The 18,156-nt window shown below is 40.9% G+C and overlaps 1 protein-coding gene across 2 annotated transcripts in view; it reads left to right on the top strand.

The window, feature by feature from the left end:
- btaf1 (B-TFIID TATA-box binding protein associated factor 1) overlaps positions 1-18,156 on the top strand; it is a 110,261-nt gene that overhangs the window by 50,922 nt on the left and 41,183 nt on the right. For both annotated transcript variants that reach the window (XM_033033615.1, XM_033033616.1), the window contains exons 10-16: positions 283-378; positions 1,428-1,604; positions 1,698-1,838; positions 12,552-12,676; positions 14,413-14,533; positions 15,013-15,117; positions 17,021-17,170. In XM_033033615.1, coding sequence (XP_032889506.1) covers positions 283-378; positions 1,428-1,604; positions 1,698-1,838; positions 12,552-12,676; positions 14,413-14,533; positions 15,013-15,117; positions 17,021-17,170 — 915 coding nt within the window. The remainder of the gene's footprint in view (positions 1-282; positions 379-1,427; positions 1,605-1,697; positions 1,839-12,551; positions 12,677-14,412; positions 14,534-15,012; positions 15,118-17,020; positions 17,171-18,156) is intronic.

The following is an 18,156-nucleotide window of genomic DNA, read 5'->3' as shown; positions in this document are numbered from 1 at the left end:
AGGTAATAAAAGTTAGTGCATAATTAAATCTCTGCAAGTGGTTGATCAATATAGTTCAGAGGCTGTCCTAATATCACCTCCAGAACTTGAGCTAAGTAACCAAATAACATGATTTCTTTATTATATTGACATATTGGAAATATTGGTGGATAAATCCAAATTATTGTACAATTACATAGTATATAATTATAAGTTCAGGACTCAAGGTCCACAAGACAAGCTAACAAAAACAGAATTTATCAGTCTTGTTAATCTATGAAACTTTTTTAACATGTGTTTCAGAGCGAATCACAGCACCAGGAGTGGCTGGAGGACTTGGCTATTCGTCTGCTTTGTGTGTTTGCATTGGACAGATTTGGAGATTTTGTATCTGATGAAGTAGGTGGTGTATAATTTTAGATGGCAAGGAAGGCATATATATTGTAATAATTGATATCTATAATTATATTTCATTGCTGTTCTAAAAAGCTTCAGTAGTTTGGCCTCTAATATTTCAAGAAATGGCTGAAGCAGCAAGTTATTGAGAAGATCTGATTAAAAGCCATTATCCAATATAATGTATGTTCTATGGTCCAGAAATATTGCCTTTGGAAAATGTTCTTCTAAATATTGTGACTATTCAGATAATTAAAACTTTTCCACTGGCAAGTTTTAAATTCACAGACACACAATTCCATTTATCCAATCCAATCCAATCCAACTTTATTTGTTAAGCACTTTAAAACAACCAATGTTGACCAAAGTGCTGTACAGAAGAATAAACAAGAAACAAGGAACTGGTTTACAAACAAAGACACTGCTGGAGTAGCTCAGCGCTTTGGGCAGCATCTCTGGAGAACATGTATAGGTTACATTTTGGATCGGGATCTTTCTTCAGACTTATGTTGGGGTGGGGGGTGAAAATGTTCCTAAGGCAATATTTCTGGTCCATAGAACATACACTATATTGAATAATGATTCAAATTTTAATTTTCATTCCTTAAATCTGGAATAATAGCTGCTATCGAAGAATATCCTAAAATTCATTTGGTCCACGACTGTCACTCAGGGAAAGAATGTCTTATCTTGCTTGGGGTGGCTAACCCGAGACCCATAGCTATAATGCTAATTCTTAAGTGTCTTCTGACTTTTTTCAGCAAGCCATTTGGTGCAGGGGAATAAATGCTAGTCTTGAGAATAATGCATTCATCTCCTTCAGGTTTATGAATAAGTTTGAAATAAAACATTGGAAAACGAGTAGTAAAAGGGATCCATTCCCTTTCTGATCAAGAATATCATGTAAAGGAATTAGGAGCAATAATAGTTATCTTCCTGATGTACTTGGATGTGACCATTTCTCTGTCTGTATTGGTGATGGATAAAATGAATGTCAGTGGGATGACAAATGTCCACCACATGTAGGATTTGATGAATATTTTGCCTTAAAGGTTGTGGCACCAGTGCGGGAAACCTGTGCTCAAACTCTTGGAGTTGTGTTGAAGTACATGAATGAGAGGGGTGTGCATGGAACCGTGGTTGTTTTATTGAAATTGCTGGCGCAAGAACAGTGGGAAGTGAGACACGGTGGACTTCTGGGAATAAAATATGCTTTAGCAATTCGGCAAGTAAGTTACAGTAACGCATTCCTATAACATTTATAGAAGCAATTTAGATATTTTGGCTTGTGTAGAAATAACATTCTTTGTTATTTACTTCAGGACTTAATTGATACATTACTACCAAAAGTCCTTCCTACCATAATTGATGGCCTACAGGACTTGGATGATGATGTTCGTGCAGTAGGAGCAGCTGCACTTGTACCAGTTGTGGAAAATCTTGTACATCTTCAGGCATCTGAGGTTAGTCCATCATATATTGTGTGTGAAATGTATATTAAGATAGAAACACGCCAAGGATTGCATTTAGAACAGAATACAGTGCAGTACAACACGGGAACGGGCTCGTTGGCCCACTATGTTTGTGCTGAACATGATGCCAAGTTAAACCGATCTCATCTGCCTGCACATGATCCATATCCCTCTATTTCCTTGTACTTTAATGTGCCGATCTAGAAGCCTCTTAAACATCACTATCGTTTCTGCCTCCGTCACCACGCCTGGCAATGCATTCCAGGCCCCAACCACTCTTAGTTCTTGTTAGCAGCAGGATGAAACTGAGGGACTCCTGAAAGTGTTCAGATCTACTTTAGGTTATAAAATGACGTGGAGGAGCTACAAATCTTGAGCATCTTTTTAAGAATGTTGAATCATAAAGTGCAAGCTTTGATTGTGAGGATCTATAATAAAGCTGATTGCCATAGATGCTTCCGAATATAGTAGCCTTTAATCTACTAAAATCCGAAGCATCAATGGCATCAATTGCTATAGAGGATAATTCATTCCAATCTACTTGGAACAGAGGTCTTGTTTTTGGTTTCTCTGCTATTCACCGACTGTTACTGCAGAAGGTTATTCAGCATTTAATGAACTGTACTTCCTGCCCACCATGAAATGTTAAGAGTAGTTGAATCTTGCTATGGAGTAGATCCATTAAAACTCGGAATAAATACAAGTGCATTCGTAAGTGCAATAACATCAATCGCTTGCTTTTAGTGTCCAGTTTTGGTCACACTATCACTTTTTTGTTTCTTGTAATGAAATCGACTTCTGTTGATTTATTTGTAATTCCATCCTGCTGCCAGTGGTGGCACTGTAGCTCCTCAGTTTTGTACAAAGCAACTGTTCAAGTTGCTCTCGATTTCTCAGTCTCCGCCACATCTGTTCCCAAGATGAGGCTTTCCATTCAAGGACAGCCAAGATGTCCTCGCACGAAGGAACACTGATGTTCCTTCTCGGGTGCCCCCATAGTGGTGTTGCAATCTCAGTCACAGCGGCTGATATCAGAAGATCCTTCGGGAAAGTGAACGCTCGGAAAGCGTCTGGCCGTGAAGGTGTAGCTGTCCGCGTTCTCAAAACCTACAAAGCTGAAGTTTTTGCGGACATTTTCAACCTCATTGCTGAGGTTGGAGGTTTTCACCTGCTTTAAAAGGACATCAATAACATCGTTGCCCGAGAAGAATACCGTTCATGGTGCTGCAGTGGTTTTTAGTGGTTAATTATGGCGCACATCAACTCCTACCTCAGCAAGAATCTGGACACTTTACAATTTTCCTACTGCTATAATAGATGCTGGCTGGCCCTCTCGCTGGCTCTTCACTCTGCACTGGACCACTTGGCAATAAAACACACACGTCAAGCTGTTTTTCATAGACTACAGCTTGGCGTTTGACACCATCATCCCCTCCTAAATTATCATCAAGCTTGGGGAACTGAGTCTCCGTTCATCCCTTTGCAACTGCATCCTCACCTTCCTCATCAACAGAACACAACGGGTACAAGCAGGCAACAACACATCCACCTCAATAACCATCTGCGGAGAGGAACTTCATGGCTGTATAGCCAGACACTGTTTCAACTCAATATTAAAATTCGCTGATGACACCACTGTGTCGGACAAATTACAGATGTCGATAAGTCAGAGTACAGGAGGGAGATCGATCATCTGAATGGCGCCAGAATAACCTTGATCTCAATGTCAGTAAAACCAAGGAACTGACTATTGACTTTTGAAGAGAAAGGCCGAGAATCTAAAAACCTGTCTTCAGCGACAGGTCGGTGGTGTAGAGAGTCTTCAACTTCAAGTTCCTCAGAGTGCCTATCACAGAATGTAACATCACTTTATGATGCAATCATAAATAAATCCCATCAACGCCTCTTCCTTAGAAAATTGAGACGGTTCGGTCTGTCTTCGGATTCTCTCTTGAATTTCTACATGTGTATGGTCGAGGGCATGCTGACTGGCAGCATCATGACCAGGTTCAGCTACTCAGACACAACAAAATGAAGATTACCAAAAAGTGCTGAACATTGCCCAGTCCATCATGGGTACTGACCACCCCACCATCGAAGAGATCTACAGGAGGCACTGTCTCAAATCCAACAATATCAGGGACCCACACCACCCTGACCACAATCTAATTTCACCCCTACCATCGGGAAGAAGGTACAGGTGCCTGAAAGCTGTAATGCTAAGGTTCAGGAATGACAGCTTCCCAACAACCATCAAACTATTGAGCGCTACAAGCTAAACTACAAACCTTGATGCCTTGATTCAACTGGGGACTTTGGGCTTTGTTTTTTTGCACAAATTGGTTTTTTTTTAATAATTGAACTTTTTAATGTTTATTATATTATCTATTGCATACTGTCTGTACAAACCCATTGTGCTGCTGCAAGTAAAACTTTTATTGTCCCATTTAGGTACATATATGACAATAAAACACTCATGACTTCGTAAACCTGGTTTTCCCCCCTGCTGTTATAGATGGGTCGCTTACCCGCATCTCCTCTGTGTCCTGTAATTCTGCTCTTGCTCCCCCTCCCCCCAGACAAACAAGGATAGAACATAGAACAATACAACACAACAACAGGTTCTTCAGCCCTCGATACCGGTGCCGAACTTGATACCAAGACCATCACATCTACCTGAACATACCCCATATCCCTCCATTCCCTGCATATCCATTTTGCCTATCCATTGGTCTTCTAAATGTCACAAACGTATCTGCTTCAGCCATCAACCCCGGTAATGTGTTCTAGGCACTCGCCACCCTCTAGAATTTCCCTGATTCTCACCTTTCACCCCACCAGCCTCCGCATCCAACACATCATCCTCCAACATTTCTGTCACCTCCAATGTGATCCCACCACCAGTCACATCTTCCCACCCCCACGCATTTCTAACTTTCGCAGAGATCGCACCCACAACTCCTTGCTTCACTCATCCCTTTCTACCAAACCACCCCTTCCCAAGTCACCTTTCCCAGCAACTACAGATGTAACACTGCCCTACATCTCCTCCCTCACCTCCATCCAGGGACTCCAGCACTAATTTCAAGTGAAACAGAGGTTCACTTGCACCTCCTCAAACCTCATCTACTCCATACAGTGCCTCCTGTACATTGGTGAGACCATGCGTTCACTTAATGACCATTTTGGCGAACACTAGTGCTCACTCTGCCTAGGCCTTCTGGATCTCCCGATTGCTGAGTATTTTAACTCCTCTTCCCATTGCCAGAGTGAGCTCACATACAAACTGGAGGAACAGCTTGGTTAACTTACAACCCAACGGCCGGAAAATCGATGTCTCCAATTTTAGGTAGTTACTAACCCTTCCCACTCACCCCACCCTTCCCTTTCTTTTCAGAAAACCGAATATTTCTACCTGTTCAACCTTCACATAGCAAAGAATCTAGGATAACTTGCAAATCATAGAATTGTTACAATGCAAGGCCTGCAGCAGTTCTGTACCCGAGCAACTTTATTTCCACCTGCCAGCATTTGTGGCCTTGTATTTTTTTTTTCTTTCAAACTTGCATTTAACCAATTCTCTCTTGAAGACCACAATAGATCCAACCCCCACCACATGTACGTACAGTGCATTTCAGATTCCAACCCCATGCTCTGGTTAAAATTGAAATATTTCCTTGTGTCATTTCTTAATTCTCTTATTTTAATAGCTATAGCTTATGGTCATTGACTCTTCACCAAAGGTATCAACTCCATTCAATCCAGGCCCATCATTTTGTACACTCCTTCAACCTTCTCCAAAGAAAATAGTTCCAGTCTCTCAGGATGGAGAAATATAAAGCAAGAAGAGAAATTGGAAAAATAATAAGTGAAGTAAATGGGCAGTAAAAACAAACCAAGCAACAATCGGGTTCAATAACAGAAAAACATGGAAATAATAACATTATGGATGTTGTATCTGAATGCTTAATTAACGACTCAAATAGAAGTAAACGATATGATCACATTACCATTATCAAAAGGTAATTGCATGGTGACCAAAGTGAGAACTGGATATTCCAGGGTAAATTTTTTTTCAGCAAGGCTCATTTTCTTTCAAAAAGCTAAAAGTGATGGTGTAGCGCCATTAAAAACTAAGAAGATTAGAGCAGAGATGGGAAATTATTTTAGCATGAAAGATCATGATGCCAAATTGGAATGAGCTAAATAGCTATGGGCAGAATTACTTATAGGCCACCAAATAGTAGTTATGTTGGGTGTGGCAAAAATCAGGAAATTATAAAATCACTTATTGGGATAATATCAAATTGCTTTAATAAAATAGAAGATGGATTCTTGAAATTTATTGAAGATACTTTCTAACAAGGGAATATACTATTTTTGATCTTATTTTGTGCTATCAGGGGTGGTTGATTGGTAATCTTATTGTCGATAGGATTTTTGGAAAGAATTACCACAATACGATAGAATTTCATGAGACGAGTGTTTAATTGTCATATATGCTGTCAATGGAACAATGAAATTCGTACTTGCGGCAGCATTACAGGCCTGTAAGCATAATACTCATTGACAACATATTAATTTATTGAATCTGTTTTTATTTAGAATAACACCATTACTAGTACAAAAAGCCTACAAACTAGTAGTGTAGCCAAGACAGCCCATAGTTCATAATTTAGTACGTGTTTTGCAGTTTCAAATGGTTATTGGGAAGAAACTGTTCTTGAACCAGGAGGTTACTATTTTCAGACTCCTATACCTTCCTCCAGAGAGTAGGAGTGACATGTGAGCATGACTAGGGTGGTGGGGGTCTTGGATGAGGCTAGCTGGCCTTTTGAGGCAGGGACAGACAGATCCCATACCTCCTCTGGATCCTCTCCAAAGCCAGCACATACTTAATCAGATATGGGGCCACAATTCCTCACAATATTCCAAACATGGCCTTGCTAGTTCCTGATTAAGTCCCAGCAAATGCTAACAGTGCATTTGCCTTTGTTACTGCTGACTCAATCTACAAATTAACCTTTTGGGAATCCTGCACCAGCTCTGCCAAGTCCCTTTGCACCTCAGATTTCTGAATCCTCTTCTCATTTTGAAAGTATATGCCTTTATTCCTTCTACCAAAGTGCATGACCGTACACTTTGCTGTGCTGTATTCCATTTGCCACTTCTTTACCTACACTCCCAACATGGTCAAGCCCTCTGCAGCCTCCTGGCTTCCTTCACAGTATCTGCCCTGGAACTTGGATATGGATAGCACTGTGAAATGGTGTTGAAATGGCAATCAACATGTTTTTGTTGATTGTCAGAGTAACCTCATTCACAGGGAACTAGCAAAGAAGATAATGATTGCAGAGAAGAGCTACTTATCTGCTACCCAAATTAAATGTTCTATTTTTCAACAAATAATACCAAGAAAGGAATTATAGTTCAAAATAAGAATAGAATGCTGAACGTTAAAATGGAACCAAATATCATCTGCTTTACTGGCATGATTATCCTTTCCCTTCAGCAACCACTTATCTTTGTTTCAAATTATTATATCTTACTCGAAGATTTATTTGCTAGGAAAGGCTAAATTATGTGCTGTACTAAATTCATAATTATTGTAGAATTTGATTTTAAAATGTAAAATACTAAACTCCAGAATTGTGGTAGACAACTACTTCCACAAACCAACCATAAGATGCCTGACAAGTGCTGTGAAATGTCATCCTCCAAGTAACAGTTAAAATCTTAAGTATGGCATTGTAGATCTGATATGCTACGCCATATCTGGCATCATTATCTTTGCCTCATGGGACCTCAAGCCATTCATTCCTCCTTTGTATCCAGCAAAATCTGCTTTGGATTTTTTTGGTTGGAAAGACTTTTTTACTTGGATATGCAATTAGTTAATTGCATAGTCTGCTTTAAAGAGGACTGGTTAAATATAGTGGTGTGGAACTACGAGTTGCTATCTATTTTCATCTGTTACAAGTATAAAGTATCCAGTGTTCTGAATACTTTTTAAATGAGCCGAAACCTGTAATCTTCCAACTTGGATACAGAATGCCACTACTGAACTCAGATTCACCTACAGTGCCCTCCATAATGTTTGGGACAAAGACCCGTCATTTATTTTATTGCCTCTGTGCTCCACAATTTGAGATTTGTAATTAAAAAAGAAAAAATCATATGTGGTGAAAGTGCACATTGTCAGATTCATTAAAAGGTTTTTTTATGCATTTTGATTTCACCATGTAGAAATTACAGCTGTGTTTTATACATAGTCCCCCCATTTCAGGGTATCATAATGTTTGGGACACAGGGCTTCACAGGTGTTTGTAATTGCTCAGGTGTGTTTAATTGTCTCCATAATGCAGGTACAAGAGAGTGTTCAGCTCCTAGTCTTTCCTCCAGTCTTTCCATCACTTTTGGAAATTTGTATTGCTGTTTATTAAAATGAGGACCAAGGTTGTGCCAATGAAAGTCAAAGTAGCCATTATGAGACTGAGAAACAACTGTTAGAGACATCAGCCAAACCTTAGGCTTACCAAAATCAACTGTTTGGAACATCTTTAAGAAGAAAGCTCAATGCTCTTAAGACAGTGGAATTGATAGTAGACTTTAGGAGAGCTCCCCCTCCCCTCACCCCACTCACCATCAACAACACCACAGTCACATCTATGGAGTCTTAAGTTCCTGGGAACCATCATCTCCAAGGACCTTAAATGAGGGGCTTCTATCGACTCCACAGTCAAAAAGGCACAACAGAGGATGTACCTCCTGCGGCAGCTGAGGAAGCATAATCTGCCACAGGCAATGATAGTCCAATTCTATACAGCCATCGTAGAGTCTGTCCTCACCTCCATCATGGTCTGGTTTGACTCGGCCACCAAGCACGACATCTGGAGGCTGCAGTAAATCGTCCGATCAGCTGAGAAGGTTATTGGCTGCAACCATCCCTCCATTGACGAGCTGTATAATGCAAGGGCCAGGAAGTGAGCGGGTAAGATCATCTCTGACCACTCTCACCCTGGCCACAAACTCTTTGAATCACTTCCCTCTGGAAGGTAACTCCGGACTGTCAAAGCTGCCACAGCCAGACATAAAAACAGCTTTTTTCCATGAGAAGTAGCTCTACTCAATAAACAAAAATCTGTAGCCTCCTTTTACTCTGGTATTTTATTTAATTTGCATGTTTAATCAATAATGTTTTATTATTAATGCTTAATGTTTTATCTGTAATTCCTAACTGTCACTGTATGTCATGATGTCACTTGCGGGTGAGCTTACTAATCACAAAGTGACTGGCAGGCCAAGGAAGACCTCCGCAGCTGATGACAGAATGATTCTCTCAATAATAAAGAACAATTCCCAAACAACTGTCCGACAGATCAGAAACACTTTTCAGGAGTCAGGTGTGGATTTGTCAATGACCACTGCCCGCCGAGGACTTCATGAACAGAAATACAGAGGCTACACTGCAAGTTGCACACCACTGGTTAGCTGCAAAAATAGGATGGCCGGGTTACAGTTTGCCAAGAAATACTTGAAAGAGCAACCACAGTTCTGGAAAAAGGTCTTGTGGACAGGTGAGACGAAGATTAACTTGTATCAGAGTGATGGCAAGAGCAAAGTATAGAGGAAAGAAGGAACTACCCAAGATCCAAAGCATACCACCTCATCTGTGATACACAGTGGTGGGGGTGTTCTGGCCTGGACATGTATGGCTGCTGAAGGTACTGGCTCACTTATCTTCATTGATGATACAACTGCTGATGGTAGTAACATAATGAATTCTGGAGTGTATAGACACATCCTATCTACTCAAGTTCAAACAAATGCCTCAAAACTCATTGGCCGGCGGTTCATTCTACAGCATGACAATGATCCCAAACATACTGCTAAAACAACAAAGGAGTTTTTCAAAGCTTAAAAATTGTCAATTCTTGAGTGGCTGTCAATCACCCAATCTGAACCCAATTGAGCATGCCTTAAAGGGGAAACTGAAGGGGACTAGCCCCCAAAACAAGCATAAGCTAAGGATGGCTGTAATACAGGCCTGGCAGAGCATCACCAGAGAAGACACCCAGCAACTGGTGATGTCCATGAATCACAGACTTCAAGCAGTCATTGCATGCAAAGGATATGCAACAAAATACTAAACATGACTACTTTCATTTACATGACATTGCTGTGTCCCAAACATTATGGTGCCCTGAAATGGGGGTGAGGGGGGGGGGAACTATGTATAAACTCTGCTGTAATTTCTACATGGCGAAACCAAAATGTATAAAAAGGGCCTTTATTAAAATCTGACAGTGAACTTTACACATGTGATTTTTTTTCTATTACAAATCTCATATTGAGGAATATACAGGCAAATAAATAAATGATGGGTCTTTAACCCAAACATTATGGAGGGCACTGTACCTTACATTACATGGGTCTCTCGGAAAACTCCCAGGATGCAGGAGGAGCCCTACAAGAATGGACCAGGCGGCCACCTAAGACAGCCCAGCAGGCCGTCAAGAAGAAGGACAGACCCGGCAGTTGTTGAGAACAAAGATTGACCTGGTAGCCACCAAGAACAAGGACGGACCCGGCGGCCAACGAGTACAAGGACAGACCCGGCAGTGGCTAAGAACAAGGAAGGTCCCGGCAGCCACTGAGAACAAGGACGGACCCGGTGGTCCGCTGCCTGCGGGGGAAGCTCGGAAACCGCTAAGCTAAGTACCGGAGAGCCGAGGAGGGGGGAGTGCTGGCAGCGACGGATGAAGAGAGACCGGGGTATTGCCTCCAGTACCATCAGGCTCAGCTGCAGGAGGCGCTCCCAGAACACAGTGGCAGTCGGGTGAGGAGAGGTGTGTCGGTTGGCGGGCCGAGCTGGTTGAGGGAGACGGAGGAGGGCCTGCACCAGCCTGGGGCTTACCTGGAGTTACCTGGATCGGGGGTGCTCCAGTACATCCACCATTTGGACTCTTTCTTTTGTAAATTGTACCAAAATATGATGAGGGGTGTATGAATTTCATTGTGTAGTGCATAGGTGACAATAAAGAACCATTGAATCCATTAAGTGAATTCTGTGAATTTCAGACAGCGCTCCCCCGCTTTCCCTGCCCCCCCCCCCCCCCGCCTTTGCAATGTGTGTGTGTGTGCACGGTCGATCCGACTCATGGTTTCATCACTGACGGTCGACGGCGGGCGGTTGACATCAGTCTATGAAAGTAAGCATGCAGATATAGCAGGCAGTGAAGAAAGCAAATGGCATGTTGGCCTTTATAACAAGAGGAATCGAATATAGGAGCAAAGAGGTCCTTCTGCAGTTGTACAGAGCCCTAGTGAGACCACACCTGGAGTATTGTGTGCAGTTTTGGTTCCCTAATTTGAGGAAGGACATTCTTGCTATTGAGGGAGTGCAGCATAGGTTTACAAGGTTAATTCCCGGGATGGCGGGACTGTCATATGCTGAGAGAATGGAGCAGCTGGGCTTGTACACTCTGGAGTTTAGAAGGATGAGAGAGGATCTCATTGAAACATATAAGATTGTTAAGGGCTAGAGGCAGGAAACATGTTCCCCATGTTGGGGGAGTCCAGAACCAGGGGCCACAGTTTAAGAATAAGGAGTAAGCCATTTTGAACGGAGACGAGGAAACACTTTTTCTCACAGAGTGGTGAGTCTGTGGAATTCTCCGCCTCAGAGGGCGGTGGAGGCATGTTCTCTGGTTGCTTTCAAGAGAGAGCTAGATAGGGCTCTTAAAAATAGCGGAGTCAGGGGATATGGGAAGAAGGCAGGAACGGGGTACAGATTGGGGATGATCAGCCATGATCACAATGAATGGCGGTGCTGGCTCGAAGGGCCAAATGGCCTACTCCTGCACCTATTGTCTATTGTCAATTGATCCAGCTCGAGATTTTTCATGCGAGTGCCCTCGAACTTGAAGGTCGAAGACAGTCGCTGAAAAGTTGCGTTAGTGGGACAGGCCCTTTAGAGACAATGGAGCCAACTTTTATAAAAACTTTTTTTGATCTTTTTTATTTTCCTGCTTCCTTTCCACAAGCCTAGCAATTTTCCCACACTCATAGAATCAAATATTTTAATAATTGCTATAATTCATGGATATTTTTATTTTCACCAAGTGAGGTGCAGCTTTGAAATGGCATTGGTTCATATTCTGTTCCAGGGACAGTTCATTCCTCAGTCAAACTCTTGTCTTCTAATAAATACATTACTGATTATATTTAGAAAATATGTTGCCGACGACTGATCAGCGTCATAAACGGTTTCTTCTTTATCCCTTTTAAAATGTTTTCACAAGTTAGAGTAAACGGTTCAAATTTCTGAACAGCGAGATAATATGTTTCCCATCTAAGTAACCACATTTTAATCGGAGAGGATTTTTCTATCACTGTCAGTATGTTTGTCGTGAACATCAGAATATTTAAATTGAAGAAGCTTTCTCGTCCTAGGTGTATCTTCTGTCATTAAATTCAAGTGTTGGTAGCATTACCTTGAGTAACGGTATCACAACAATTGCACCATGTGCTTTTTGAATTGACGAAGTGCATGTTGCCCAGTCACGTATAAAGATTTGTGCAATTCTGTTAAACTTCCCGATGTGTAAATTTGTAATGTGATTCCCCCCCCCCCCCACCATCTTTTGGTAACATTGAATTGCGTATTTCCTTTGCTCACTTTTTTTGTTCTTGTATTTCTAGGTGCCATTTATTGTCAATACTCTATGGGATGCTCTTCTAGATTTGGATGATCTTACAGCTTCTACAAATAGCATCATGACCCTACTTGCATCGCTATTGACTTATCGTCAAATCCAACAGTATAGGTAATTGCTTAAGAGATCTTAATCCCTTCAGTGGTATAATTTTGAACTATCATGTGAAAATTGTTAGGTGTGCTATCTAAAATTTATTTCACTTCTAATTTTGATTTATTTGTTCTTCCTCATTTACCATCTACTACTATTTGCAATTTATTTGGTACTGACAGAATAATTTTTACAGCACATAATTAGACAATTAAGCCCATTGTGGTTGCTCCACATTTCAGGACCACATACTTGATCCAATAGTGCTGGTTATTATTTAGTTTGATTTAATGGGGGGTTTTTCAAATGCCTATTTACCTCCTGCTTAGGAGCTATTGCTTGAGAAACAATTTCTGACTGGACATTTTTATCCTGATAATTTCAGCAATAAGCTTTGTCCCCACTGCTATCAGACTTCTGAACCAATCACCTCTTTCACACACCCATTCCCGAAGATACTGCCATCTACCTTTACCCTTAAATCCACCTTAGTTGGTTATTCCGTTATAGCGCTTTAAATTGTTTTTGCACTATTGATAAGAATTTTAGTGCTAAAATCTTGCACCATTCTACGGTTTTGAACTATGTTGTATTTATCATTACCATAGGTTTACTGCTTACTCTGAGCTTCATGTGAATAAGTAGAAATATTTTTAATACATTTATATTTGTATTAAATATATTAATATATATACATTAAAGAATCTGGAATAACCTTTTTTCTTATGGCAAAGATCCTTGAAGGCCAATTTTAGGAACTGTCATAGGCCATATTATATAATGAGGTCTAAATCCCTCCAAGCTGTACTGCAACTCAGTAGAATATCAAATACCAGTTGTAAAACATTTAGGATTATTTTATATAGTCCTAAAAATGTGAGTTCTGCAACAAATGTTCACAATTGTTTAAAAATTACCGTTAAAGAATGAGGGACAATATAGACTAAATGCCAAAGTTATAAAGGGACACTGGGCGCACATACGCATAAATTCTTGCAGGTTGGAAGAGCACGTGAAGAACACTTGCCAGCAAAGGATATGTGTTCCAGCCATTCCGAAGTAGAGGCGTGGAGCACAAAAGCGGATAAATTATGTTGAAACTGTAGTAAATAGTAAATGATCTGTTACTGGGTATTGCATCTAGTTCTGGGTGCAATGTTCACACAAGGGAAGATATAAAGATCCTAGAGAGGATGCAGAAGAAATGTTCCATGGATGAAAAATTAATTCTATTGTTTGAATGAGGAGATTATTCTATTTGAATTAAGGTGGTTGAGAAGATTAATGAAATGTTTGATACTGGTATTAGATAAGGGGAAGCTGTTCCCATTAACAGGTGGTTCAAGTACCACTGGGTATAGGTTTAACATTTTTAGCACAAGTACTTTTTTCTACCTGGAGAGTCGTCATGCTCTGAAAATCACTGTCTTGCAGGGTGGTGGAAAAGGATTCAGTTGGTGCCTCCATAATAGAATTGGATGGGCACTTGAGAGAATAATTTGCAGAACTTTAGGAAATGAACTGCAGAACGGAATTGTTAAACTAGGAGCGAGAACTGCTCGGAGCCAGCATGTACTGAGCTAAAGATAAAGTTTCCGTGCAATAACATTCTATGATTCCTTGGCAAAATTGTAATAATGTCCTTAATGTTGTATATAATTTTTAAAGTCTTAGTGAGACACTAAATGCTTTGTGAAATGTTATGCAGATTTTATTTTTACTCTTGTATAAACCTACAATTTCATAATTAACAGTATTCAGCAATCGCTCACAGTTTTGGTCCCTCGTCTCTGGCCATTTTTACGTCATACCATTTCTTCTGTTCGGAAAGCAGCTTTGGAAACTTTATTCACCCTTCTGTCTACACAAGATGAAGTAAGTATTTTATCTTGAAAATCTTGATTGTGTAACTGATTACCCGATCTGCATTTTTGTTTCCATTTTCAGTGTGACAATATTGGGTGCATAGTATGGAAATATTTCCTGATCCTCCCTGTGTTATAGTAACCCTACTTGTAGACGCCACATGCATGCAGATGAGTGTTTGAAAGACCAGCGATAGAGATGAATTTGCCAGCTGCTGCAGGACTGCATACATTTTCTGCTGGGTTGGGACGGGCATTTCCGCATGGCTTCTCCCAATGCCTTCTCCTTAGTAGAGCTGAACAGAGTTCACTGAATCATTGAGGCTGGCTGGAGTCCGTTCTTCCTTGCCTGCTCTCCCATCACAGCTAATTCTGTAATCCAACTGCTGGTTTTGTTCATTTCCAATTTAGAAACATTTCTCAGGATCGGAACCCTGTCATATCTTGGGGACTTCCTATACAGAACATTTTGTTTGTTTTTTGTTCCAGAGCTGTGTAATGTGGTTAACTCCAATTCTGCAAGATGTGTTAAGACACATATATCAATCATGTATTTTGGAAAGCAATCAAGAAATTTTGGAACTGATTCAAAAGGTAACTTTTTCTGTTATTTAATGGTATCACAATGCAAAATAATTACTTAAATATTATTTCATTCGATTAATTGTCACAAGAACTCCCGTTAGTGAATCTTTTACATTGAATTAATTTATTTCAAACCTGTTTTTCTTAATTGTAGAGTCAATTGTAGTCAAGAGACATAACTTCCTCAAACTCAACAGCGATAAGACAGAATTCCTCCTCATAGCCACACTCAGCAAAATCAATAACCCCACTCTCACCATCGACGGCACCACTGTCTCCCCATCTCCCCAGGCCCACAACCTTGGCATGATCTTTGATTCCACCCTCTCCCTTGAGCCTCACATCCGCCATGTCATTAAAACCTCCTTCTTTCATCTCCGCAACATCGCCAAACTCAGACCCTCTCTCACACCTCTCGCTGCTGAAAGACTCATCCATGCCTTCATCTCCTCCCGACTGGACTATTGCAACTCACTTCTCCTTGGCATCAGCTCCACCTACATCAACCGACTCCAACTGGTCCAGAACGCAGCCGCCCGACTCATCACCCACACCAAATCCTGGCATCACATCACTCCAGTCCTCAAACAACTTCACTGGCTTCCCATCTCCCACCGGATCACCTACAAAATCCTTATCCTCACCTACAAAGCCCTCCACCATCTGGCCCCCCCATATCTCACTGACCTCCTCTCCCCCTACCAACCCTCACGGTCCCTCAGATCCATATCAGCCGGTCTCCTCTCCATCCACAAGTCCAACCTCCGCAGTTTTGGGGACAGAGCCTTCTCCAGGGCAGCTCCCAGGCTCTGGAACTCCCTCCCCCAACTGATCCGCAATTCCGTGTCCCTCACCATCTTCCAGTCCCGCCTCAAGACCCATCTCTTCACCTCTGCCTATCCTTAGCCCCACATCCCCCTCCCTTTTCATCTGTGCATTAATTGCCTCATATTGTGTTTTGAATTGAATTCTGTCTTTACTTTGTGTACTAGTCATGTCTCTACTATTTATTTCATTCCCCTTACATGTTTTTCCTCTACCTGCTAAATTTTTGTAAGGTGTCCTTGAGACTCTTGAAAGGCGCCCATAAATAAAATTTATTATTATTATTATTAATTGGCCATTTAGTGTATAATCAATTAGGTAATATACTTGTGCTGTTTTTGACGTCAGGTTATTTCAAATAGTGATTTTTGTTTTGTTTAAATTTAGGGATTTGACATATGAAGAGGGATATGGGGAGAAGGCAGGCACGGGTTATTGATTGGGGACGATCAGCCATGATAACAGTGAATGGCGGTGCTGGCTCGAAGGGCTGAATGGCCTCCTCTTGCACCTATTTTCTATGTTTCTATAAGACCAAATTCAACCTTAAACTAATCAAATTGTGTAAAATGTGCCCATCCTATTGCATGTTTATGGCTGTGGGAGCCATTTGCATTGATATTGCAGGTCATTTGCAATCAAATCCTTAAATAGGATCCAGAATCATTAATTGTCAGTTCAATTGTTTGCAGAATGATTACAACACGGGGAAACGATTCAGGCCAATATATCCATATTTCTTCAAGTTCACGTTAAAGTACTTTTAAAATGTGATATGCGGTTCTATCTCCACTGTCCATTCGGGTAAAATGTTCTAGTCATAATTCAGGTGCAAAGAATTTTCCCATCTCTCCAGTCTTCTGACCAATTAATTTGAATCGGTGACCTTTAATTTTTAATCCTTCATATAATATATACTTCCTATTTATACAAGCCGCCCAAAAAATTACAGACCTTGCAAATAAATGTTGATAACTTTTCTGTGCATACTCTCTAGTGTATGATTGTCCTTTTTTTATTTTTGATGTAAATTAGTAACCATATAGTTCACACATCAACTTGGTGCATTTCTTTCTTCCTGTTTAAGGTATGGTTGGAGTTGTTGAATAAAGCCCCCCTTCAGTATGTGGTTGCTGCTGCTTGCCCATGGATGGGAGCTTGGTTATGTTTAATGATGCAACCTTCACATTTGCCACTTGATTCAAATATGCTGCTAGAGATTAAAGCTAAATCAAAGGTAATTTTTGATCTTTTTTTAATTTTGAAGATGCTTTCACTGCAATGTGTGTGTGTACACTTGGAAGCAGAGCTTCATGTAATTGTTTACTTTTCTGAACAATAAGATTTGTGCACCAAACCTCTGCAAAACAAAGATCTTCTGCCAGCCCGTCCCTTCTGCACAACACTGTCCCCAGCAATTAAGGTCCATGACAAGACTCTGTGAAAACATAGAGCAATTTCATTTCTCATGAATTACCCCTTTGAAGGCAGTCATTGATGATAACATTCACCACTACTTCCAATGCACGTACAATCTTTGATTATTTGAGGGGAAAAAATATGTTCAAGGATCAAGATCTCAAACACAGTGCAAAGCTTGCGGCCTATGATGAGGAGAAGGCAGGAACGGGGTACTGATTGGGGATGATCAGCCATGATCACATTGAATGGCGGTGCTGGCTCGAAGGGCCAAATGGCCTACTCCTGCACCTATTGTCTATGGCAAACAAGTGTCGGCCTAATGTTTACAGAGATTAGACTCTCGATACATTTAGCCAGAATCTCTGGGTGAAGCGTGAGCCACCCTGATGATAACAAAGGAATGAACTCTACTTCCCAAACTACCTACACATTCTGTCAAGTACTACTTTTCCCATCTGTGACGGGGTTTGATGATCTCACATTGGCCACATTAAAATTTGCAGAGTTGGTGTGAAAATAAGTTGGCTTCAGCCTTGCAGGAGAGTCTCAAATGAAGAACCACTCTCCGAATGGTGAGGGGTGACCAGGGTGGAGGATGGAGATACAGGGGGTGGGGAAAGTACAACTGCCTTTTTATGAGAAATTGGTAGAGAAACTGTAATTAAAATAAGATTTTTGCAGTGATGTTTATTATGAAATAATGTGAAGATTTTAAAGTAATGATTTCACTAGAACATAGAACAGTACAGCACGTGAACAGGCCCTATGGTCCACAATGTCTGTGCTGAACATGTTGCCAAG

The sequence above is a fragment of the Amblyraja radiata genome, chromosome 15 (assembly GCF_010909765.2).
Source record: "Amblyraja radiata isolate CabotCenter1 chromosome 15, sAmbRad1.1.pri, whole genome shotgun sequence".
Classification (NCBI taxonomy): Eukaryota; Metazoa; Chordata; class Chondrichthyes; order Rajiformes; family Rajidae; genus Amblyraja; species Amblyraja radiata.
This window is presented reverse-complemented; position numbering and strand designations above follow the sequence as displayed.